Raw genomic sequence first — 21203 nt, 5'->3', positions numbered from 1 at the left:
TATTTTTTGTAAACTGCCAACCCGTGGGTGAAATCGCTAACATCCACAGGGTATAAACAATAACTCCGGTATTTATTTACATTTAAAATGTGTCAGTTTCAAATTCCATCACACAATATATATTTACTTTTCAAAATACTGTATTGAATTATATTAATTCAGCTGCATGAAGAGATGCAAATAATCAGATATTATCCCAAGTGACTAACTCGAGGTAAACTTGCTTTCTGGACTGAAGAGCTATATATAAGTAAACACCTTTTTGTCTCCTTGTTTCCTCCGCCGAAGCCCGGGTCTGTAGTTGTCTCCAAAGCGCAGGAAGTAGTAATAGGACACCAGGCGCTCGATGGGGTCCCGCACCACGTTTATGTACATGGGCTTACCTTTCACTCCATATCTAAAGGAAAATAAAGGGGTTAACGCTACAATTGAACAGAAACTTCAGGATTTCAAGCCTAAAAGACATCTCATCATGAAGCTGCCGCCCAATTTATTCTGCTTATTGCACTGAAGAAAGGCTTTTCCATTAGCAACGCTACCTCTCTCTCCTGCACCATTAGGACAATTACCTGGGATCACTGCAAGGATAGTGTCAGGGGAGATAAGGACAACAATGCTATTAATCAACACTAAAGCACACGTTAGCAACCAATGCATGACCTCCTTTTATCTGCTCTGCTAACAGTTTGTAACTAATCTGGATATTAATGCTATTACAGGAAAAGAAGGGCTTTACTTGGAGAAGTCCAGATAAGCTACATGGCCGTGGTAGAAGCCCGGCTTCATCTGTCTCCAGGAGGTGACGTTTCTGACGAAGCGCACCTGGACACAAAGATAATGGGGAATAATTACAGAGCGGCAGGGAGGAAAGCTAATAAAAAAAGAACAGCAAGGAGCACAGAGCACAGACACGGGGACATTTCACATGGAAATCACAGAAGTCGTTCTTTAGCAGATGATCTTAAAAAGGTACGCAAACAGCTGACTATTTAGCAGGGTCATTGTGGCAGCCGGGTGTAGTTAAAGCGTCCAGTGGCTCAGCCGGAGACCAGACAGCTGATCAGAATCAGGTAGTAAGTCACTGAATAAAAGCATAGTCGTAACCTGGTTCTGGTCTCTTGCAGTAGGCTGGGTCCTGGAGGAGGGAACACCAGCCTGGAAAAACCCTACCTGGTGAGCATTAGCTGGCCTCCTGTACATATAGTGGAGCGTTTCATATTGCTTTTTATGTTTTCGTTTGGGACTGAATAAACCGTTTTTGCACGACCTACCTCATCTCCTCCCGTCTTTCCCCTGGGTGAGCAGAGTATACACAGTCACATTATTTAGATGTCTTTAAGGATAAAGTCAATGTTTAAAAACAACATATAGTGGACAGTGCCGGGTTCCTGAAGTTAAAAAGGGCTGCTCAGCCCTATGTATGCCCTAATGCAGGCAATTAGTCTGCTAATCGTCTCATGATTATCTGAATGTGGCCAAGACTAGAGAGATGGTCATTGACTTCAGGGAGAAGAGGACGTCTTCACTGCCCCTGTGCATTCTGGGTGAGGATGTGGCTGTGGTGGGGGACTACAAGTATCTTGGAGTGCACCTCCACAATGGACTGAACTGGAGGGCCACTGACGCTGTGTACAAGAAGGGGATGAGTCGACTCAGAGGAAGCTGAGATCCTTCAATGTGTGCAGCCAAATGTTGGAGATGTTTTACCAGTCTGTTGTTGCTAGTGCACTCTTCTTTGCTGAGGTTTGCTGGGGGGGGCAGCATCAGAGCCGGTGACACCAGCAGAATCAATAAACTGATCAGGAAAGCTGGCTCAGTCATCGGCATAAAACTGGACCCTTTTGAAACCCCACCCACCCTCTCCACCTGCAGCTGGACAGACAGCGGAGCTCCTTCTCCAACAGACTGCTCCAGCTCCGCTGTCACAAGGACAGGTACAGGAGAACATTCCTGCCCACTGCAATAACTCTGTACAATAATCACCCTCTGGCTGCAGACAACTCACTGCTCTGTAGCCTCTCTGTAAACTGGACTTAACATGCACTCCTTCACACTTAACATTGTACATTTACAGTATACTGATTGACATTATTGCCTTTTTGTACATTTGTATATTTCATTTTCATTTCTTATTTTTTAGTTCTAATTAATTGTTATTTGATTTGCTTCTTTTGTATTTCGCTGCTGCAACAGAAAAAAAAATCCCAGTTTGGGATAAATAAAGTACTTCTGATCTTATCTGATAAATTATGATTTATATATAAAAAAAAATCGTAATCACATTTTTTTTTTCCTAAAATGATTTCAGTTTCAAATGCTGATAAAGAACGTTGTTATAACAGCATGGTACGTTGTGCTTGACATGAAATATAAAATAAAACTGTAACAATTAACCATGAAATATACATGAAATTGTACGTAGTATGTAGAAAGAGCATGAGTCACAGCCACCGCACATCCGCCCGTCAGCGGTACAAACAGCAGAAGCTCCAATAAGGATTCTTAATGTGTGTGAACAAGCAACGAGGACACACACTGAGCATTGAGTTCTAGTTCCTGTAATTCATATATCTGAATATAACAACCCAATAAATACTAAACTGGATACAGCGACACATATGCTCGTCGGCAAGAATCCCTCCCCACATTACACCCTGATCCTGAAATGAAACTTGAACTGATCGTTTCCTGAGCTCAGAATGATTGTATATTACAGGTTTATATATGTTGATACAAAGCTAGGCTGCTGCCTGATTCGCTGCTGCTGTTGTCACCTTTTGGGGCTCGTCCCTTACATGCTCAGAAGGATTGCACACTTTGGATATCCTGCCCGACAAAATAACTCAAGGACCAGGCACAGCTCTGAATGAAGTCTGAGGAGGTTTCCGGCTAACGCCTCATAGCACATGCAGCGTGTAGATGGACCTGTTTTTTTTCTCTCTCCACTAATCGGATAATAAAAAATTAGCCGACGACTAACGATTAGTCGACTAATCGGGGGCAGCCCTACAAATGACAGAACCTAAATTAGATTCAACTCAAAGCATCTTTAATCTGGATGATTACGGCAAAACAGTACGTGGAAAATGTTCAGAGACAAATACAAGGAGAACAAGACAGGGACATGTGACTCCCTTGGTCAATAGAGTAATATTAAGAAATATTAAGATCAGCGCACTAACCCACTGAGCCACAGCTATAAAAATGGCTCCATGTATTAGTTACTTTCGACATAGGCCCAGTTTCAGAGAGTAGATCAAACACGCTGAGCAGCTTCTGGCTAAGCTGAATGCTTTCACTGGATACACATGTGAGCGTAACAGTTCTGAAATGAGTCTCGGAGGTGGCAGCAGACTGTTTCTATTTTATCATGTGCAGAGGAAACACACTGTTTGTGAGATTGGGGGGCAGCCTGTTGTGAGGAGATGGAAAGACAGGATATTACCCTGGCACTAACAGCCAAAAATAACCTCAGCATAGCTTTAAGGCATTCACAGCAGAGTCCTGACTGACAGTAATAGGAAAGCAGCCGGCGTACCAGAGCTGATGTCCTGCACATGTGTGGAGAACTTTAAGTCTATGTAGAAAAGAAAGGCACTAACTACTAACTAACCTCAACATTCTCCTGTTACAGAAGTACTGCTGCTTCTTACTTATTTTCCCTGAATGTGTACTTATGTAAATTGTAATCATTTACATTTTTTATTTTATTTGAAAGAGCATGCCTTTTTATCTAAAAGTGTGTTTTTTTTAATTATTTCTCGTCTATCTCCTAGGACCTGGCGTACACATACGTGGACATCACATTTTTGGTCATATGACCACAGTCGTTAATTCTGCTGAACTGTCGCCTCATGGCCAAGTATGTGGACACTTAAACTGCCATCTGGTTGTGTCAGAAGAGTACAAAACACTACGGTAAGAATTAAAAATGGCGGCAAACACAAGGGATAATTCAAGTGGCAGCTCCAAACACAAACCTCGACAAGGTAAGAAGTCCTATCATATTTCAAGGCTTTTTCTGATTTAGATATTTATCAAAGCATTGTACGTTTGTCATGACATGCAAATTTGACAAAAAATGTGTGAAAATAACAATTTGGTATGCTGCTAAACATGATGTACACGTATGTGTACATTGGGACTTAGGTTGGTCAAAAATGCTAATATGTTAGCAAAAATGTGCACGAGTAAAATAGCTTATAGCTAACTCTGGTGCAGCTAAAAAGCTGTACATTGTCCCAATGAAATAAATAACAATTAAATAACTAAATACATACATAAATACATAAATTAGTTGGGTTAAAAATGTTAATATGCTAGTAAAAATGTGCCTTGCTATAGCTAATAGCTAGAGTTGTTTATAGCTATCTCTGGTGCAGTTGAAAAGCTGTCCCAGTGAAATAAATAACAAAGAAATACATACATATATAAATGACATTGGTTTGTATTTGATTTTTTCATGTTTTTATTTCCAGAGCGTTTTTCTGTGCAAACAGCATTGGAGCAATTTTGGCTAAATGATGGAGACAACTCAGATTTGGAAGACTTGTCTGACAACGATGATCCCATCCTGGATGCCAATTACCAACCCCGAACACAGGAGCGAAGCAGCAGTGAGGATGAGGATGACAGTAGTGATGATGAGGACCCCATTCCTCAGCCCACTGAGCACAGCAGAGGACGTAAACGTCTCCGTGGTGCAAATAATGGTTAGCCAAGACCCAGTGGATATTTGTTTATTTTAGGCAGGGCCTAAGGGCTAGGTGAAGGATAGGAAGCAAAATGCTTATTTACAACACTTGTTGACAGGTTCAGGGACAGGGACAGATACAGGTTCATCCCTGCAAGTCTCAGAATCGACCTGAATGCGCATCTATTGATGAGCAGATGATTCCTTTCACAGGAGCCTGTCCATGCAGACAATATCTGCCAATGAAGCCAAACCCAGTTGGCATCAAGAACTTCGTTTGTGCTACAGCAGATGGCATTGTGCTGGACTTTGATCTGTATCAAGGTACAGGTGCACTGCTTGAGCAGGTCGAAGAAGAGGTGGGCCTGGGGTTGGGGGGCTTAGTCTTGGCTCGTCTGTGTCAAACTCTGCATCGTGGCACAAAAGTGTATTGTGACCGGTTCTTCACAAGCATCCGAGGTGTGGAACAAATGATGAAGAAGGAGATGTACATTACTGGTACAATAATGAAGAACAGACTCGCTGGCGCGAAGGAGAAGCTACCCTCTGACAAAACCATGAAAAACACAGGAAGAGGTACCTCATCAGAACTTTCCACTGAAGACGGAAAGTTGTGTGTAGTGAAGTGGTATGACAACAAACCAGTATTGATGATGTCTGTTGTTCATGGCACAGAGCCTGAAGACACCTGCCAGCGCTGGGACAAGAAATTGAAACAGTATGTGACTGTCTCGCGACCAAGCATTGTCCGTGAGTACAACCTCAAGATGGGTGGAGTGGATTTGATCGATAGAATGATTAGCTACTATCGCATGAGCGCCCGTACTAAGAAGTGGACGATGCGGATGCTAATGCACTTCACAGATCTGGCTTTAGGTAACAGCTGGCTACTCTACCGCAAAGACCTCGCAATATGTGCTGCACCAAAGAAGAGCATCATGCAGTTCCTTGAGTTCCGTACAGAAATTGCTACGACCCTCTTGGCCCAGCATCACGGTCAAGGAATCCATGCAGACCTCTCTGAACAGTCAGAGGAAGAAGACAACTCAAATCAAGGGAACAAACGTCCTGTGACGGCAGTGCCCCATGTCTCGGTCCGCAGGAGGGCGAATGCCCATCTCCCAGAGATGATCAGCCTGAAGAACGCGGCGCGCTGCAGGGTAGCAGGCTGCACTGGAAGAACCCGAGTGCGTTGTGTGACCTGCAAAGTGTTCTTGTGCTTGCAAGGCGATCGCAACTGTTACACAGCCTTTCACACATAGACACACATACACTGCAGCACAACACACACACACACACACACACACACACACACACACACACTGCTGCAATGCAAAATTTCACATAACACATACTGTAACTGTGACTCTCCAAAGGGGGCAAAAATGTTTTGTTTTTCTTCATTTTGTTGTGTTTTTTCACAATGATGTTCAAAACACAAACAATAGTTGAAAGTTGAAAAAACTGCTGTGTTCAAGGTTGAAATAAAATAGTTTTTCACTCTATTACAAAAAGGTGACTTTAATGTGTTTTATGGAAATTCAGACCGAGTGTCCACATATGTGGACATCATTTTTCTCTAAAAGTACATCATGTCAAAAGATGATACTTAGTTTTTATACTTATCAGGTTCCAATAAGCCCAAATAGCAAAAAGAAATAAAAAATGCATATCAAAAAACAGCTCGGGTCTTAGGAGGATACTGCTGAAATAATGTGTATTTTCACTTCTAGGGAGGAACAAAGAAATTCTGATTCTGATAACGCTCAAATTCTTAATAGTAATAATAATAATAATAGATAACATTTTTATAGCATCTTTCAAGGGACCCAAGGCAGCTTTACATGGTGTAATAGATAGATAGAATTACTTTATTGATCCCAATTTGGGATTTTTTTTTGTTGCAGCAGCATAAAAACAATGATCCTATGGTAAGGACAGACAAAAAACAAACTAGTTTGGCAAACAATTGAGTAAAAAAAACTAAACAGCAGTGAGAGTGGAAGCAGGGGGACAGTGATGGGTTAAGGGTCAAAGCTCATGGTAAACAGGTGAGCTTTTAATGATGACTTGAAGATGTCCAGGCAAGCAGTAATGCAGATCTCGGCAGGATGAGGGTTCCAGAAAGTGGGGGCTGCAAATCAAATGTTTATTTATTTTTTTGTATTATTGATTGTATTTAAATCCAGTATGTCTGAACAGTTTTTGTGTTCTACTAGTTGTAGAATTTAGCTCCACAGGTTGCTGTATAGGGTTAAGTCTTCTTGTGTGATTAAGTATTCGGGAGGGGGCCGCATTTGATCTACATGCCTGGAGTTTGTCACATTTGTTTAAAAGCTACATTTACGGCCTGTCCATACGCTTCCGTTGGACGCTTCAATGGAGACGCTTCCAATTCACTTTGAATGGGTTGACGTCAAGGTGTGGTTCTCTTGTTACGCTTTGCGTGCGTTGCTCGCGTGAAAGTTGGAAAAAGTTGAACTTTTCGAGCGTCGACGGAAGAGCCAGCTAATCAAATCCCGTTTATGCAAATATGCCAGTACACGCGCTAGCCAATCAAACCGCGTGTATGTCAATATGCTGGGACAGCCATAGCGCGGGTCATTTCGCCATTTTCCAAAGAATGGAGCCTCCTCTGATACATTCACCCTATTCACCCCGAAGGCTGGCATCACTAAACTGGAATAGGGTGCAGTGCCAAATGTGTTTGCATGAGTTCTTCAAAGCCAGAGAGGAGGATGGTTGTGAGAACTGCAAGGTAGTATTTAGTTCATGATGCATTTATTAACTGTGTGGTGAAATGATTTCCAGTAATGTTTCCACGGACCGCGATGATCAACATGGTCGAATGTGTTGAGGTCAGTAAAACGTGTCATTGTTTACATGCATTCCAAATTGCACTTTTACTCCTCTCTCATGCTATTTATTCAGTTCTTTCTTGATCTTTCCCTCTTTCACCTTGCACAGAAAAAAATGAACAGCAAAATGCTAAAGTTTTGCAGTAGTATTTCTATGTATGTGACAAATAAAAACCCTTGTAATAGACCTAATGTGGCCATCAATGTTTCTCTTATACTTCCAGTGAACAGATGCCCCCGCCGCACCCAGACCATGACTATGCTCTACTGCCTCCCCCAGTCGAATATCAACTTGAGGAAGCCCGAAGAAAAATCAGTGAGCAAGAAATGTTGATAACATCTAAAAAAAAAGAAAACAGTTTGTGGTTTCCAATTTTATAGGCGATGATAAGGCAGTATCCTTTTATACAGGGTTCCCACACTTCCCAACTTTTAAAGCTGTGTTTATGGCCCTGCAACCTACTGCAGACACTATGGTGGGATGGAGTCAGGCGCAGCGCCTAAAACACACAGGTGGAGAGGTCCTTCGGCAAGGCACTTCTAAATTGTCCCTTATGGACCAGTTTTTCCTCTTTCTCTGTAGATTGAGGCAGGGATTTCCTGAGCAGGACCTTGCAACACGTTAATACATTTCACAGTCAACAGCAAATTTGGCCTTCAAGAACAACTGTGAAAGAGCTCATGCCTGCTTGTTTTCAAAACACTTACCCGGACACTAGAGTTATATTCGACTGTACAGAAATTCATGTACAGAAACATAGCTCAGCGATTTACTCACACTACAAAAGTAACACCACATTTAAGGCCCTAATTGGCATTTCACCCTCAGGCGAAGTGACTTTTGTCAGTGATTTATATACAGGTTCAATATCTGACAAAGAGATGACAAAAAAATCAGGTATCCTGTCTTTGCTTGAGGAGGGAGATATGGTCATGGCCGATAAAGGCTTTCTCATCGAGGACCTTCTCTATGAAAAAAATGTCTCCCTTGTGATCCCTCCTTTTTTAGGCCCAAGTGGACATTTCAGTGCAGATGAAGTTCAACAGACACAAGCAATAGCAAGACTTCGGATTCATGTGGAACGCGCTATTAGACGGATTAAAGAGTACCATATTTTTGATAAAGTCTTACCCATGACACTGGTGGGCTCTGTTAACCAACTATGAGCCATTTTAACACATTTCCAAGGTCCTCTCTTTTGAAATTGTAATGTTAGTGTAAATATCTACTTATCTTTATGAATCTATACAAAACCTTAACCTTTATTATTGTTCATCTTTACGAATCCATACAAAACTTTCACTGTTAATATTGTTTATTTCTTTATGAATCTAGACAATACGTGAACTTCCATTGTTTGTTTTTGCCTATTTAAAATGTGAACTAAAATGTGTTTTCTTCTACATACTTGAACTGACATGGTTATGTTTACAAACCCATACAAAGCTCTTAAAACACTGATAAAACTTGTAAAGAATAAGTACAATTTTATTACACATGGATGATGTCCTTTGTAATTTATAACTTCGTATACAGAAACCAGAACTGGTCAGAACATCAAAAGACAGGCTACTCAAAAACATTGATGGGCACACTGGTCTAGGTTTGTAAAGGTAACTTTGTACATAAACGTTGTCAAAATGGCCTGCTTGTATACTGTACGTATGGAAAAGGAACCAGAACAGGTTGAAATTTGAAATTACACTAGGAACAAATCATTCAAAAACATTAACAAAAGAGATCTATATACATAAACAGATTATCGGTGATTATATGATTTTGTTACACATAGCAGGCAGAAAGTGAGTGAAATAGAACGTGTCCAATTTACACTTCATGTTCTCCCACTCCTTTGGGTGGAAGTGCGCCCGCTCCAAGTGATGGTCATTTCTGCACTTGACAAAAAAGTCACACCACTCTAACCCAGTGATGCCCATCAGCCCCATCACTTGGAAGTAGTATTCATGTGTGATCTTCAGGATAAGAGTACCATCAGCCTTGCAGCGCAAGTACTTACACTCTCTCATGCTGTCTTTGTTGGGGCACTTGATCTCCAGGAGGCCGTGCGTTGGTGAGGCACTGGGGTCAATAACCTTTCGGTCAGGTGAGGCACCTAGGTGTGGGGCGTGGGGGTTGATGACAAAACCACATGGGAAGAGCTCAAAACCAATGAGAGCTTGATACTCAGCCGCAGCAACAGGCTCCAGCTCCAGGCTCCAGCTCCAGGCCTCTCTTCATCGCCTTCGTCTGCACTACCTTCTTTTTGAGGTTCTCTGCTAATACAGTGAAGTCAGCCACTCTCGAACAAATCCTCTTAAAGAAAGAGGAAGTAAGACGCTTGGCTCTGACTTTATGCCAGGTGTTGCTGTGGCTCTGTCCCCTGGTCTCGATCTCGAGGTGTAATGCGACATCATAAGTGACGGCCAGGCAGTGTTGTAGTCAAGTCACTATGCCTTGAGTCCAAGTCCAGCTTCAAGTCTCCAGTGTTCAAGTCCGAGTCAAGTCCAAGTCATTAAAAACATTTCTAAGTTGAGTCCGAGTCGAGTCCACTACTCATCCAAGTCAAGTCCGAGTCGAGTCCCTATTGATCAAGTCCGGGGGAGGGGGGGGGACACACACACGATAGCAGAGCGAACAGGTACAGGAGGCGTAGAGCGAGGAGATCACTGTCCACTAGTTAATCGATTGCGGATTGTGTCGTGCTCGCGGATGGATAAAAACAACAATAAAAACTAAATGGGTTGCGAAATACACTTGGGCGGCCGTTGATATACCTGGGCGAACCGCCCAAGTAAAGTCTATGTGTGGGAAACCCTGTGTTATACACTTCAAAAAAACATAACTGTGGTCCCGCAGCTCATAGGCGTGTCCTTTTGGCGAGCTCTATGAACTTTCATATGCATTGAAAGGGCGAATAGGAGCGCTTGACACACACATCATTCACAAAGATGTATGCGTCAAGCTTTATTATTGGCCCCCTAGCACCGGCTGTGAATCACAATTGCTCTTAATTGCGCTAAGGTTTCGGCGGAGGTTGTCAGCAAAGGCAATTGCTGGAAGTGGGAGTGGCACAGGACGGTACCGAATCGACATCACCCCTTCAGAAAGGCGTTGCCTCTTTTGCAGGGGTGCGTTGGTCACTGGTGGTTTGAGCTTTGTAACAGTCACAGAGCTCACCATTGTTGGACTGACACCCAGGGCCCTCGATGGAACGTGCCAGGCTTGAGGCAGCGACGTCTTGCTAGTTGTCGGGGGAACAGACTTGTAACCCATCTTGAGGAAGTGTGCCAAATTATAGAGCAGCCGATGACATGGTTGTACTGTCCCAACCCAGCTTTGTCCAGCAGTGGCTCAGTCAGTAGGGGCTTGGACTGGGAATCGTAGGGTCGCCGGTTCAAGTCCCTGAACAGACTTGAAATATGGAAAGTGGACTGCTACTTGGAGAGGGCCCAGTTCACCTCCTAGGCCCTGCTGTGGTGCCCTTGAGCAAGGCACCGGACACCTCCAACCCCCCCTCCCCATTGCTCCCCGGGCGCTGCACGGTAGCTGCCCACTGCTCCTAGTACTAGGATGGGTTAAATGCAGAGGACCAATTTCATTGTGTGTGCTCTGCTGTGTGCATGTATGTGACTAATAAAGAGGGTTTCATCCTCCGATTCTATACTTTGCAGTTGCACCTGGTCTCCCTAATGTATTGCTGCTCCAGTGACAGCTCCACCTGAAAAGATAATCAAACTTTAGACCAGGGGTCTCAAACTCGCGGCCCGCGGGCCCACTGCGGCCCTCAAGACGATAGTTTGCGGCCCCCACCTCAATATGAAAGTTTAATGTTAATGCGGCCCGCGAGTTTGATACGAATGGCACTTTTCAGTGTTGTGTGCAGAGCTGAACGAACCTACCAATCACGGTGGGGTATATTGCTCTCGGGGGCGGGACATCGGCCGCGGGCTCAGAAGCGGAGGCGGCCGCGGAAATTGCTGCTCAGCGGGACAGAAAAAGAAGCGGAAAAGACGTATCGGCTAAACACTGAAACTTCAACGTGACAGTGACACCAAGTGGAAATATATTTTACACAGCCCCAAACATGTCTTTTTCTAAGCCTGCAGTGAAGAGAAAGGTTGGTGATGAGCACAGACAATTTCAGGAAAAGTGGGAAGTGCAATATTTCTTTGTTGAACACAGGGGCATCCCGACGTGTCTTATTTGCACAGAGAAAGTTGCAGTGCACAAAGAATACAATTTGAAACGTCATTACACAACTAGACATGCTGAGGAGTATGCAAAATACCAGGGAGACTGAGGCAACAAGATTTCTTTAAGAAAGCAACCAAAGAGAATGATGCAGCAGTCGAAGCTAGCTACGTGGTTAGTGAGATGATTGCTAAAGCAGGAAAGCCATTCACAGAAGGTGAATTTGTCAAAAAGTGTATATTACAGGCTGCAAGTATTGTCTGACCAGAAAATAAAGGTCAGTTTAGCAACATCAGCCTTTCTGCCAACACCGTGGCAGAGCGCATTTCTGACCTGTCAAGTGACATTTATGATCAACGGTGTGAGAAAGCAAAATGTTTCAGTGTATACTCAGTCGCTCTTGATGAGACCACAGACATCACGGACACTGCCCAGCTCGCAATCTATGTCCGTGGTGTTGATGACAATTTTGAAGTCATAGAGGGGTTGCTCACAGTGATTCCAATGCATGGCCAGACCACCACTCAGGAGATATTTCACCAGCTGTGTGATGCCATTGAGAATGCCGGTTTGCCATGGAAGAGGTTTGTTGGAATAACAACCGATGGAGCGCCATCAATGACAGGGAGGAAAAATGGACTGGTGGAGGAGGCCATTGCTCTGCACTGCATTATCCATCAGCAGGCTCTTTGCAGCAAATGCCTGAAGTTTGACAATGTGATGTCTTTCGTTGTGAAATGCATCAACTAAATCAGATCCAGGGGCTTAAAGCACAGAAGGTCCCGTGCTTTTTTAGAGGAAATGGAGTCAGAATATGGGGATGTGCTCTACTTCACCGAGGTACGTTGGCTCAGCAGGGGAAACATGTTGAAGAGATTTATTGAGTTGAGAGCGGAAGTGAAAGCCTTCATGGAGAAAGATGGGTTTGCTGTTCCTGTGCTAAGTGATCCCAAATGGCTCATGGACTTAGCTTTTTTTGTTGATATCACACATGAGCTTAATGTACTGAACAAGAAGTTACAAGGCCAGGGGCAACTTGTTAGTGCTGCCTATGACAACGTGAGAGCATTCTGTACAAAACTTATGTTATGGAAAGCCCAGCTTTCTCAGACAAACCTTTGCCATTTTCCAGCATGCAAGGAACTCATGGATGCAGGCACACCATTCAGTGGTGAGGAGTATGTGGATGTCATTTTGAAGCTACAGGAGGAATTTGATCACAGATTTGCAGACTTCAAGACGCACAGAGCCACATTTCAAATTTTTGCGGACTCCTTCTCCTTTGATGTGCAAGATGCCCCTCCTGTGCTTCAAATGGAGCTCATTGACCTGCAGTGCAACTCTGAACTCAAAGCCAAGTTCAGGGAGGTGAGTGGAAAAGCAGACATTTTTTGAGAGAATTGCTTCCCTGAGCTTTCACGAATGTTCAAGCGGACCATATGTCTTTTTGGGAGCACATGCTTGTGCGAAAAGCTCTTCTCTACGTTGAACTTCAATAAGTCCAAGTACAGGTCCAGACTTACTGATGAGCATCTTCAAGCCCTACTGAGGGTCTCAACTGCTTCATCCCTGCTTAAGCCAAATGTGGCTCGGCTATGTGAGAGGAAGCGCTGCCAGATCTCTAGCAGCAAGAAGTGGGCAGAAGAAGCCATGTTCAGAACAGTTTATGTTCAATGTTCCATTCATGTTCAGAAAGTGAAATGTTAAAGAACTGTTAATACAGATATTTGAATCTGAATAATAATAATTACATTTCTCTAGTCAGCAACTATATGTGGTTTCTTCAGTCTTCTATATCTGCTGTATTATTATTATTATTATTATTATTATTATTATTTTCATTTTATTTATTTATTACTGATTGATTGTTTTTTTCTTATGAATTTGTTAATTAATTTTTTCATCTTATTTTGTGTTAAAAAATAAAGACATTTGATAACATTGGAATGTTTTTTAGTACTTTTCTTGAGGGAAACCTGATGCGGCCCAGCCTCACCCAGATTCTACCTCTAACGGCCCCCGGGTAAATTGAGTTTGAGACCCCTGCTTTAGACACTTGACACTTCAGAGTTGCTCTTAACAAATACATTACATATACATACATTGAGTGCTCAGTGAGTTAGGTACATCTGGCATTTCAATGTTCTCCCATATAAATATTACATCTACATGCTGGTAGTGGTAGGTTGTTTAGTTATGATACTTGCAAACACAACTTGAAAGATACCTAAAATCTTGAACACTCATTGTACAAAAAAGTCAGGGTTGTGGAATAGATCATATTAAGAGTGAACAGAATGGATTTTGGAGGTAGCTACTTGTATTATTTTAAGTAATGACATTCCATTGTATGTTGTATGTTCATCGTTTGTGGTACGTCAATTGTAAACACAAGCTAATTACATTTTGAAGAACGTTCCTCGACCCTGAATACACTGTTCTTAGCTTACCTTATCACTTATACTGTCACTATACTATTATTATCAACAAGCAACAGCAACATGCACCAGCCCTGTCTTGCTTTGGTAATTTGAAGTAAGATAATATTTTTGTAGATATCAACGAGGCGTATGTGACATCACATAAATTACAGGTAACATGTTAATGACATAAAATCCACATGTTATTTTCAGTCAGACAGGGAAAGGTACATTGTGGATATAAACTCATAATGAACATTTAGCAAGCTGGTGTTAGCTGTGGCACTGCTCTGCAAACTGAGCAGTTTGACCACTTAGCACTGATACCTGTATGTTGTAAGGTGCCTAATTTTTCCGCATCCAGGGAAAAGACCTAGCCCTCACAAAAATGTGAGTTGGGCACCCATTGACTGTCGGTTAAAGACATTTTAAGTGTTAAATGAAATGTAACATAGCGTAGACAGTCAACATCTTGATATCACAGCTAAGCTAACTATCCTAGCACAACAAGCTAGCAGAGAAGGTGGTAAGTTTGCATCCTTACCTTCCACGTCGTGGATATAACCTTCGATCAAGTTACTGTATCCCTTCAGTAACACAGCCCAGGGGATGTTGCTGTCTGTAGTGGCCCACTGCTCCACATTTTGGATGGTTATTTCAGGCAGACCTGAAAGATTGGTCGTTCACACTGCTTTGGCACTCTCCATTGCTGCATTGACCGTATGCGTCTGAGTCGAACTTCCGGGTTTGTGTACCCCTCAACGTTGTTCGAGTTTTCAAAATGGCCGCCAGGTGAATAAGGCGAATTGCATACACAGTAGCCACCCTCGCTACCAAATCGGCATCCATTTTAGCAATAGTAGAGCTCCAGAAAGCGGGCTTTTTTGCTTTGTGTGTCCGGGTGATGGGTGTTCGCGTTAATCCCAAGCGCCAGATACGCCCACCGGCACACGTCAACTTAACAGAACCGTGTGTCTACTGCGTTAGACTGCAGACAGTAACTTCCTACAAATGATTTAAAATGTGTCAAAAGGCTACAGCTTCCACAAGAGCTGGAATAGTGCCTGTCTTACTGCACGGTCTGTAATCTACCAGTGAAAACTCAAGGTTCACTTAATGATGAAAAACATTTCCAGCCTTCAAAAGACATGGGTCTGTGTGCTAACCATGTGACATTTATTACATGTGTTCCATTGATAGTGTTAGAAATAATCAATATATTAGAGCGGAACTTTAAAAGATAATTCACTGTTTTTGGACGGATCATATTTGTCCATTTCCGGTAGTATTACAGGATGTTGTTTTTAGCCTCAGATAGCATAAAGCTAATATTGTTTTGTATATATGAGTAGAGGGAGAAGGACCAGTGGAGTTGCATACTAAACACACTGCCTCTACCTCTCACTCATTGATGCTGCAATGATACAGTTGCCTGTTTAATAACTGATAAACCTCCTAAGAATTGCATAATAGACTATCGTAGATGACAGCTCCAGGACTTCGCTAACAAGATGGCGACGGTGACGTCATAAGAGGACCCGCCCCCGACGACGTCAGCCTATAGAGGAGGATCCAGCCCCCCGCTACCAACCAATGAGAGGACGACAGCGGGGCGCGTCTGATTTTGAAGTTGTTTTTTTGTATGGTCGGAAAGGGGTGGTTCTATAAAACATGTTAGGATTGTGAAATCGAGCTCTTTTTTAGTTCCGGACCGCCAGACAGTAACTATTGATGAGCTCCACTCAGTCAGTGGCCTGTGGACGCGTGTCCGGGCTATTGAGCCACAGCTGTGAAACTTTTGTAAAACCTACTACTGCATCCTTTTATTAAACACTCCTTTTATAACTTTTAAGGGAGTTTTGCTTTCTTTATTTTAAACCGACTCCTGGGCTTCAAATAAACGAACATTTCTTACAATAGACATTTGTAGAAAAAAAACCAATTAAACTACAATCCACTAATAAAATCTCACAGAGCAGGGCTCAAAGCCTCTGAGTGTTTACAACCAGGGCAACAATGGACTATTTTAGATCAAAAAGCCCACAAGCCTGTCATAAACGGAGCGTCTGTTAAAGGACTCTTCCGGAGAAGTGTAAGAAGGGAAAAGTAGAGGCAGTCAAAGTGAAGTAGTTTAAATGCTATGATTAATTCTGACTAGGGCAGTACACAAGGTTTAGAGCTTTAAATAGACATTCAAATGCTAGACAGTTGTTTTTTTTGTGTGTATTCATTCTTTTCAAGGCCAGTACTGGTGCACAGTACATATATAAATGCTATTAGTTTTATACTATTTGTAGAATTAGATGCATAATGGTTGTTGCGTAGGATTGTTCCAAAGATTTCCAAAAACTCCAGAGGGTTGTAAAGTAAAAAAAATTTTTTAACAAAGAAAGGTGTAATAATATCCAAAATTAATCTGCATCAATTTATATTTTTGGGCAATTAGCCTTCACGTTCTGAATGTGATCTGGTGGATTTACTTCCTCTCACCTGGTCCTGGATGGACAGGACAGGGTTGTTTTTGGTGGTGTTGATGTGCAGCACGTGGAAGCGGTTCTTCCCACACAGGTCGTAGGCGATGTTGGTGAAGGAGGTGCTCGCCGTCTTGGGCACTCTGTTGTAGATGATGACCATGTCGTCTTTTTCTGCCAGTGGGGGGGATTCTCGCCCCATGTCTTCACTGTGTCGCTGCTCCACTTCTGCCAACTGGTGTCTGGCGATGGTCCTTTCTGTACAGGGAGGTCACACAAACAGACATTTAGTAGTCCATACCAGGGCTGGGCAATATATCCAATATACTCATATACTACTATAGGCATCATAAATAGCCCTTTATGTCTTCATTTTATAACTTCATACTGGTGTGATACATACTGGATTTCAAAATATCGCGATATAGCCTAAACATATTGCAATATTATTCTTAGGCTATATCCTAGTCCATCCTGTACCAGTAACATTAAAATGTCTACAATTCACAACCATGGTAAAACCCTTATTTATTACTGTTTGCATACTGGTTCATGATGTCATCATTTCCTTCGGAATAACTATTTTAATTGCTTTGAAAACCTCTTCCTCAAACTACTGTGATTAATGTGTTTCTGTGCAGCTGTGGCTCATGGGTGTCTACCAAAGTGGTCAGCGGTTTGATCCTTATATCAAAGTGTCCATGCGCAAGATACTTAATCCCAAATTGTTCTTATAGGCATATCTACAGTATGCAAGTGTTCATAGGTCGCTTTGGATAGTGTCACCTACATTACTTTAATGTACATTTATCGCCAAACTAAACTTCACAGGGTTTAATTTGAAACCATCATGATTGATTACGTTGTTATTTACATTTGCCCAATAGTAATTACTGAACTGAGTTTGAAGGCACCACAATTGAACTCTATGGAGCCCCTTTACCAGCTAACGTTAGCCAACCCAGTACAATAATAGTAATGCCAAAATAATCCTCCAAAATAATACGTTTACTGTATCCTAAACAGGCCGTCAAAATATGATATTCAAAATGAATGATTATAATCTTTAAAAAGGACCAATATTACGTTCACATTTTCTGGCAAGTGTTTCTAACCTGGATCAATATGATTGGATTTATATGAGCCAAACGACAGTTGATGCCTATCGTTATATTCATTTAGCGGCACACACAGCAGATCACAACAACTAAATAAAGAGGTATCTGTTGTGTGAATCAACAAACAGTTGTAGAATTGAGTCTTAATTAAGAAAAGCATCAAAGCCCTTCAAATACAATAACATGGAAACAAGTAATTAAGCTTTCAATGATCATATTGACAGGAAGCATAATTAAAAGAGTGTTCCCCCCCTGTCTCCACGGCAATGTTAATTGAAGACAATTACAGGAATGGTCTTGTGAGTGTCTGTTGGGTCAGCTGTGTGTCTAGCCCTTCACTGTTGGATAGAGGAGCCTCCTGTATGTCTGTTGTGATGCATTCACAGGCAGATTTGATAGCCCTGTGATTTTGTACTTCTTGAAGACATTATACAGTATTAGTCTAGCTACCAGTGGTGTGAACAAGGAAATATTGAATACACCCGAGTCTTATGTCACAGCATAATGTGTGTAATAAGCATTACATTGCATTATAGCTGATGTGGACAACAGTTTAAAAAAATGACTCAGCTAATTTTGGAAGTTATTGAGGAAGCTGAATCCATTTCACACATTTTCAGGATCAATAAAGCCAGTTTTAACCAGAAAAAGGGCCATATTTGTACTCCCTGTGGGCTATATGGGAACCATACAATAAAAACATTTAGAAAAAATATTTGTATTCGTTAAGTCTTCACACCCATTTGCTCTCTAAATGATGTGTTCTATAAAGCTGTGTTGCGTATTGAACTGTGTTTCAAGACGACATCATTTCATTTAATTGAATGGTTTGATTGTAGATTAAATGTTTAGTTTAAAATGTATGGCAGAATGTGGCTTTTCAAACTGTTTCTTTCTCAAATACCTGCAAAGCATTTAAGAAAAAACGAATTATGACTTGTAGAATTAAGTTTTATTGTAAGTAGGCTGGCTATATAAAGTAAGTATATGCAAATAAGTCATTTTAGTTTGTTTGCTTTAAACACGTATTTCTTTTGGTGTGAACTTTGCTTTCAACCAATTTTCTAAATGTATCTCAACTCTTTGGACAATGACATTTAGGTCTGGACAGCACTTTTAGATTTGGGAAATGTTTTCGTCACAGTAGCATGTAAATAAGGCACTGCACGTAATGTGAAAATGAAAGAGTATAAAATAAACAAACAGAAAACAGACACTTCTCAAAATAGAAATGTAAAAGAACTTAAAGTTATTAACAGTGAAATAAATATAGATATGAAGACTATCTATAAAATATTCACTATGAAGGGCCAATTACAGCAAACAAAATGTAAAGTAGGATATTATTAACATTAAGTGTGTCAGGAATAGCATATTTAATTATACATAAAAGTATACAGTTTGAAGACACTATACAGATGGATGAAGAACATAATAATATGGTAAGAAAGTAAACTATCTTCTTTGTTTTGGACTTACCGAGTCTGGCTCTTGACTCCTCCAGTTTCTGGATCTGGTTCTCTATGAGCAGCATCGCCACTGCGAATGCCAACACAGCCAGCAGCTGGAGCTTAGACGGCATCATGATCCTTGAAAGCCCCATCAAACCACCAGAAGAACCATACCGCAGAAACGAGTAAACAGTGAGAGTCTCAGATCCACTGCTAACGGCCAAGTACTTGTTATGCTACAAAACAACGTTGCTAATCCAAGCTCATTTACTTAGCAGTTAGCTCCATTAGTTGATACACGACAGCCATCCCACGGGAATAATCAGCCAAACAAACTAACTAACATTAGCTAGCTTCCCTGCTAACGTTAACTGTCATGATAAAGCCACGCAAAGAGCATGTTTACAAAAAACAAAAAACAAGACGGTAGTTTCACCTAATTCTCTACTTCGTGTTTGTCCTGGTTTCTTTTAACTTCGCGGACAGTATGCCGAGTTTACGAGGCTCCATTTAACTGCGGCTCCATTGGAGTGAAGTGCAGCCGTGTACTGTGCGGTGGAGACAGGGCTTGTTGCAGCAAGTAGCATCACTGTAGGCTCAAAGCAATGCTCTTACAGCGAGAGGCTGGCTTCTTCTTCTCTGTGTTAACTGGAGCTCACACACCAATGTTGGATGGGCTTACTGCCACCTATTGGAGCGTGTACAACGACAGTAAATGTTTAAAAATTGAAGGCAATAAAACACACACAATTTGAAACATAGCTGTTAACCATGGTGTACACACCTTCTATAATCCCAGAAATATTGCTTTGTTAGCAGTGTGTGATTTTGCATTTTTATTTCTGGCTTACTGCAGTATTTTAAGCTCCATTCCTCCCCTGTTTCATTAATCGTATCTCACATATCCATCTCTATATTTATTAATATGCTGTTCACTATTCCAGTAGACCACAGACAAACATTTGAAGGTGTCTTTCCAAAACATACATTTTGGTGTGAAACATTCCCCCAACATTTAATAATTATGGAATTATTCACGTACTGTGGACAGAATCAGAAAACTTTTATTAGTCCTACAGCAGGAAATTGAACCCTTGTTACAGCAAAAGTGGCATAGCAGATACAAAAAAAAAAAAAGACATGCAATAACACAGAATAAGCTTACATATTAGTAGCCTATATAAAAGAAAAGCACACGTGAAAAAATGTTGAGCAGCAACTTCGTCGTCCTCCTTAGAGACGAGGCTGACGATGGCAGAGTCGTCAGAGAACCTCTGAAGGTGGCAGGTCACAGTGTTATGGGTGAGGTGCCCTCCTACTGCAGATGATGGTGTGTGGCAGTCCCTGGTCCTCACGTACTGTGGACGGTTAGTTTGAGGGTTGGTTTAATATTTGTGTAATTTCGAAACTCAAATATCAATTAGATTTTTCAAAGGCAACTTAGACAGAAGGATATAGGCTATAGGTAAATATTTTTGAAACTTGTTTACAATAGAAGCAACAAAAAATAAAAGATTTAATAACCTGCGGTTCCAAAACAAGTTAGACTGGACTTAAAACAATTGAGATTCTTTTTTAACAAATATGACATCATTAGATCACCAGCCTCTTGAATTCTGAAAATCTAATTCTGTTTTTGCAAAGTATGATTTGTATTTAAGGTCCTATACAAATGAACCGCACTCCTCGTCATGCTCTTAACTCGGACTACTATGTCCCTCTGCCTTTGTAAATGCTTTTTCATTTACAACCATTAAACATTGGGCTTTTACAGACGTTTATTTTTTTCGCATGTTGCAAAAAACAGATTTTAAGCAAGCAGTCATGTCAACGTTATTTCACAAGGCATAAGTTCAGGTTTTTCAGATGTTATCAATTGTAATTTAGGGTTGTAACTTGTGTTGTATGAATGTACTGGCATTTATGTTGATGTGTGTTTGTAGATGTGTCTGTGTGTCTAAGGGTGATACATGTCATTATACCCACATAGGAACTACAGT

The 21203-nt window shown here is 41.5% G+C and overlaps 2 protein-coding genes across 2 annotated transcripts in view; one reads left to right on the top strand and one right to left on the bottom strand.

Moving 5' to 3' along the window:
• hs2st1b (heparan sulfate 2-O-sulfotransferase 1b) overlaps positions 1 to 19820 on the bottom strand; it is a 34185-nt gene extending 14365 nt beyond the window's left edge. The window contains exons 1-5 of the mRNA XM_063891396.1: positions 19641 to 19820; positions 19232 to 19363; positions 16654 to 16892; positions 737 to 822; positions 259 to 397 (exon numbers count right to left, since the gene is read on the bottom strand). Coding sequence (XP_063747466.1) covers positions 259 to 397; positions 737 to 822; positions 16654 to 16892; positions 19232 to 19355 — 588 coding nt within the window. The 5' untranslated portion in view covers positions 19356 to 19363; positions 19641 to 19820. The remainder of the gene's footprint in view (positions 1 to 258; positions 398 to 736; positions 823 to 16653; positions 16893 to 19231; positions 19364 to 19640) is intronic.
• LOC134869613 (piggyBac transposable element-derived protein 3-like) lies at positions 3782 to 6234 on the top strand. Its single transcript, XM_063891395.1, has 3 exons — positions 3782 to 3989; positions 4479 to 4712; positions 4907 to 6234. Exons 1-3 carry the CDS (start codon positions 3932 to 3934, stop codon positions 5953 to 5955), a joined length of 1341 nt encoding a protein of 446 aa, XP_063747465.1. The 5' UTR covers positions 3782 to 3931; the 3' UTR covers positions 5956 to 6234.
• Positions 19821 to 21203: the final 1383 nt, after the last annotated feature.

Source organism: Eleginops maclovinus, chromosome 9, assembly GCF_036324505.1.
Source record: "Eleginops maclovinus isolate JMC-PN-2008 ecotype Puerto Natales chromosome 9, JC_Emac_rtc_rv5, whole genome shotgun sequence".
Lineage (NCBI taxonomy): Eukaryota > Metazoa > Chordata > Actinopteri > Perciformes > Eleginopidae > Eleginops > Eleginops maclovinus.
Note: the sequence above shows the minus strand (reverse complement) of the source record. Positions and strands in the feature narration are given on the sequence as shown.

Bases quoted from the DNA above. Each gene is read 5' to 3' on its own strand.
- LOC134869613 (XM_063891395.1), top strand. From the start codon at position 3,932: ATGGCGGCAAACACAAGGGATAATTCAAGTGGCAGCTCCAAACACAAA. The intron at 3,990-4,478 runs GTAAGAAGTCCT...TTTTATTTCCAG, and splicing joins CAAACACAAACCTCGACAAG to AGCGTTTTTCTGTGCAAACA. The intron at 4,713-4,906 runs GTTAGCCAAGAC...TTCCTTTCACAG, and splicing joins TCTCCGTGGTGCAAATAATG to GAGCCTGTCCATGCAGACAA.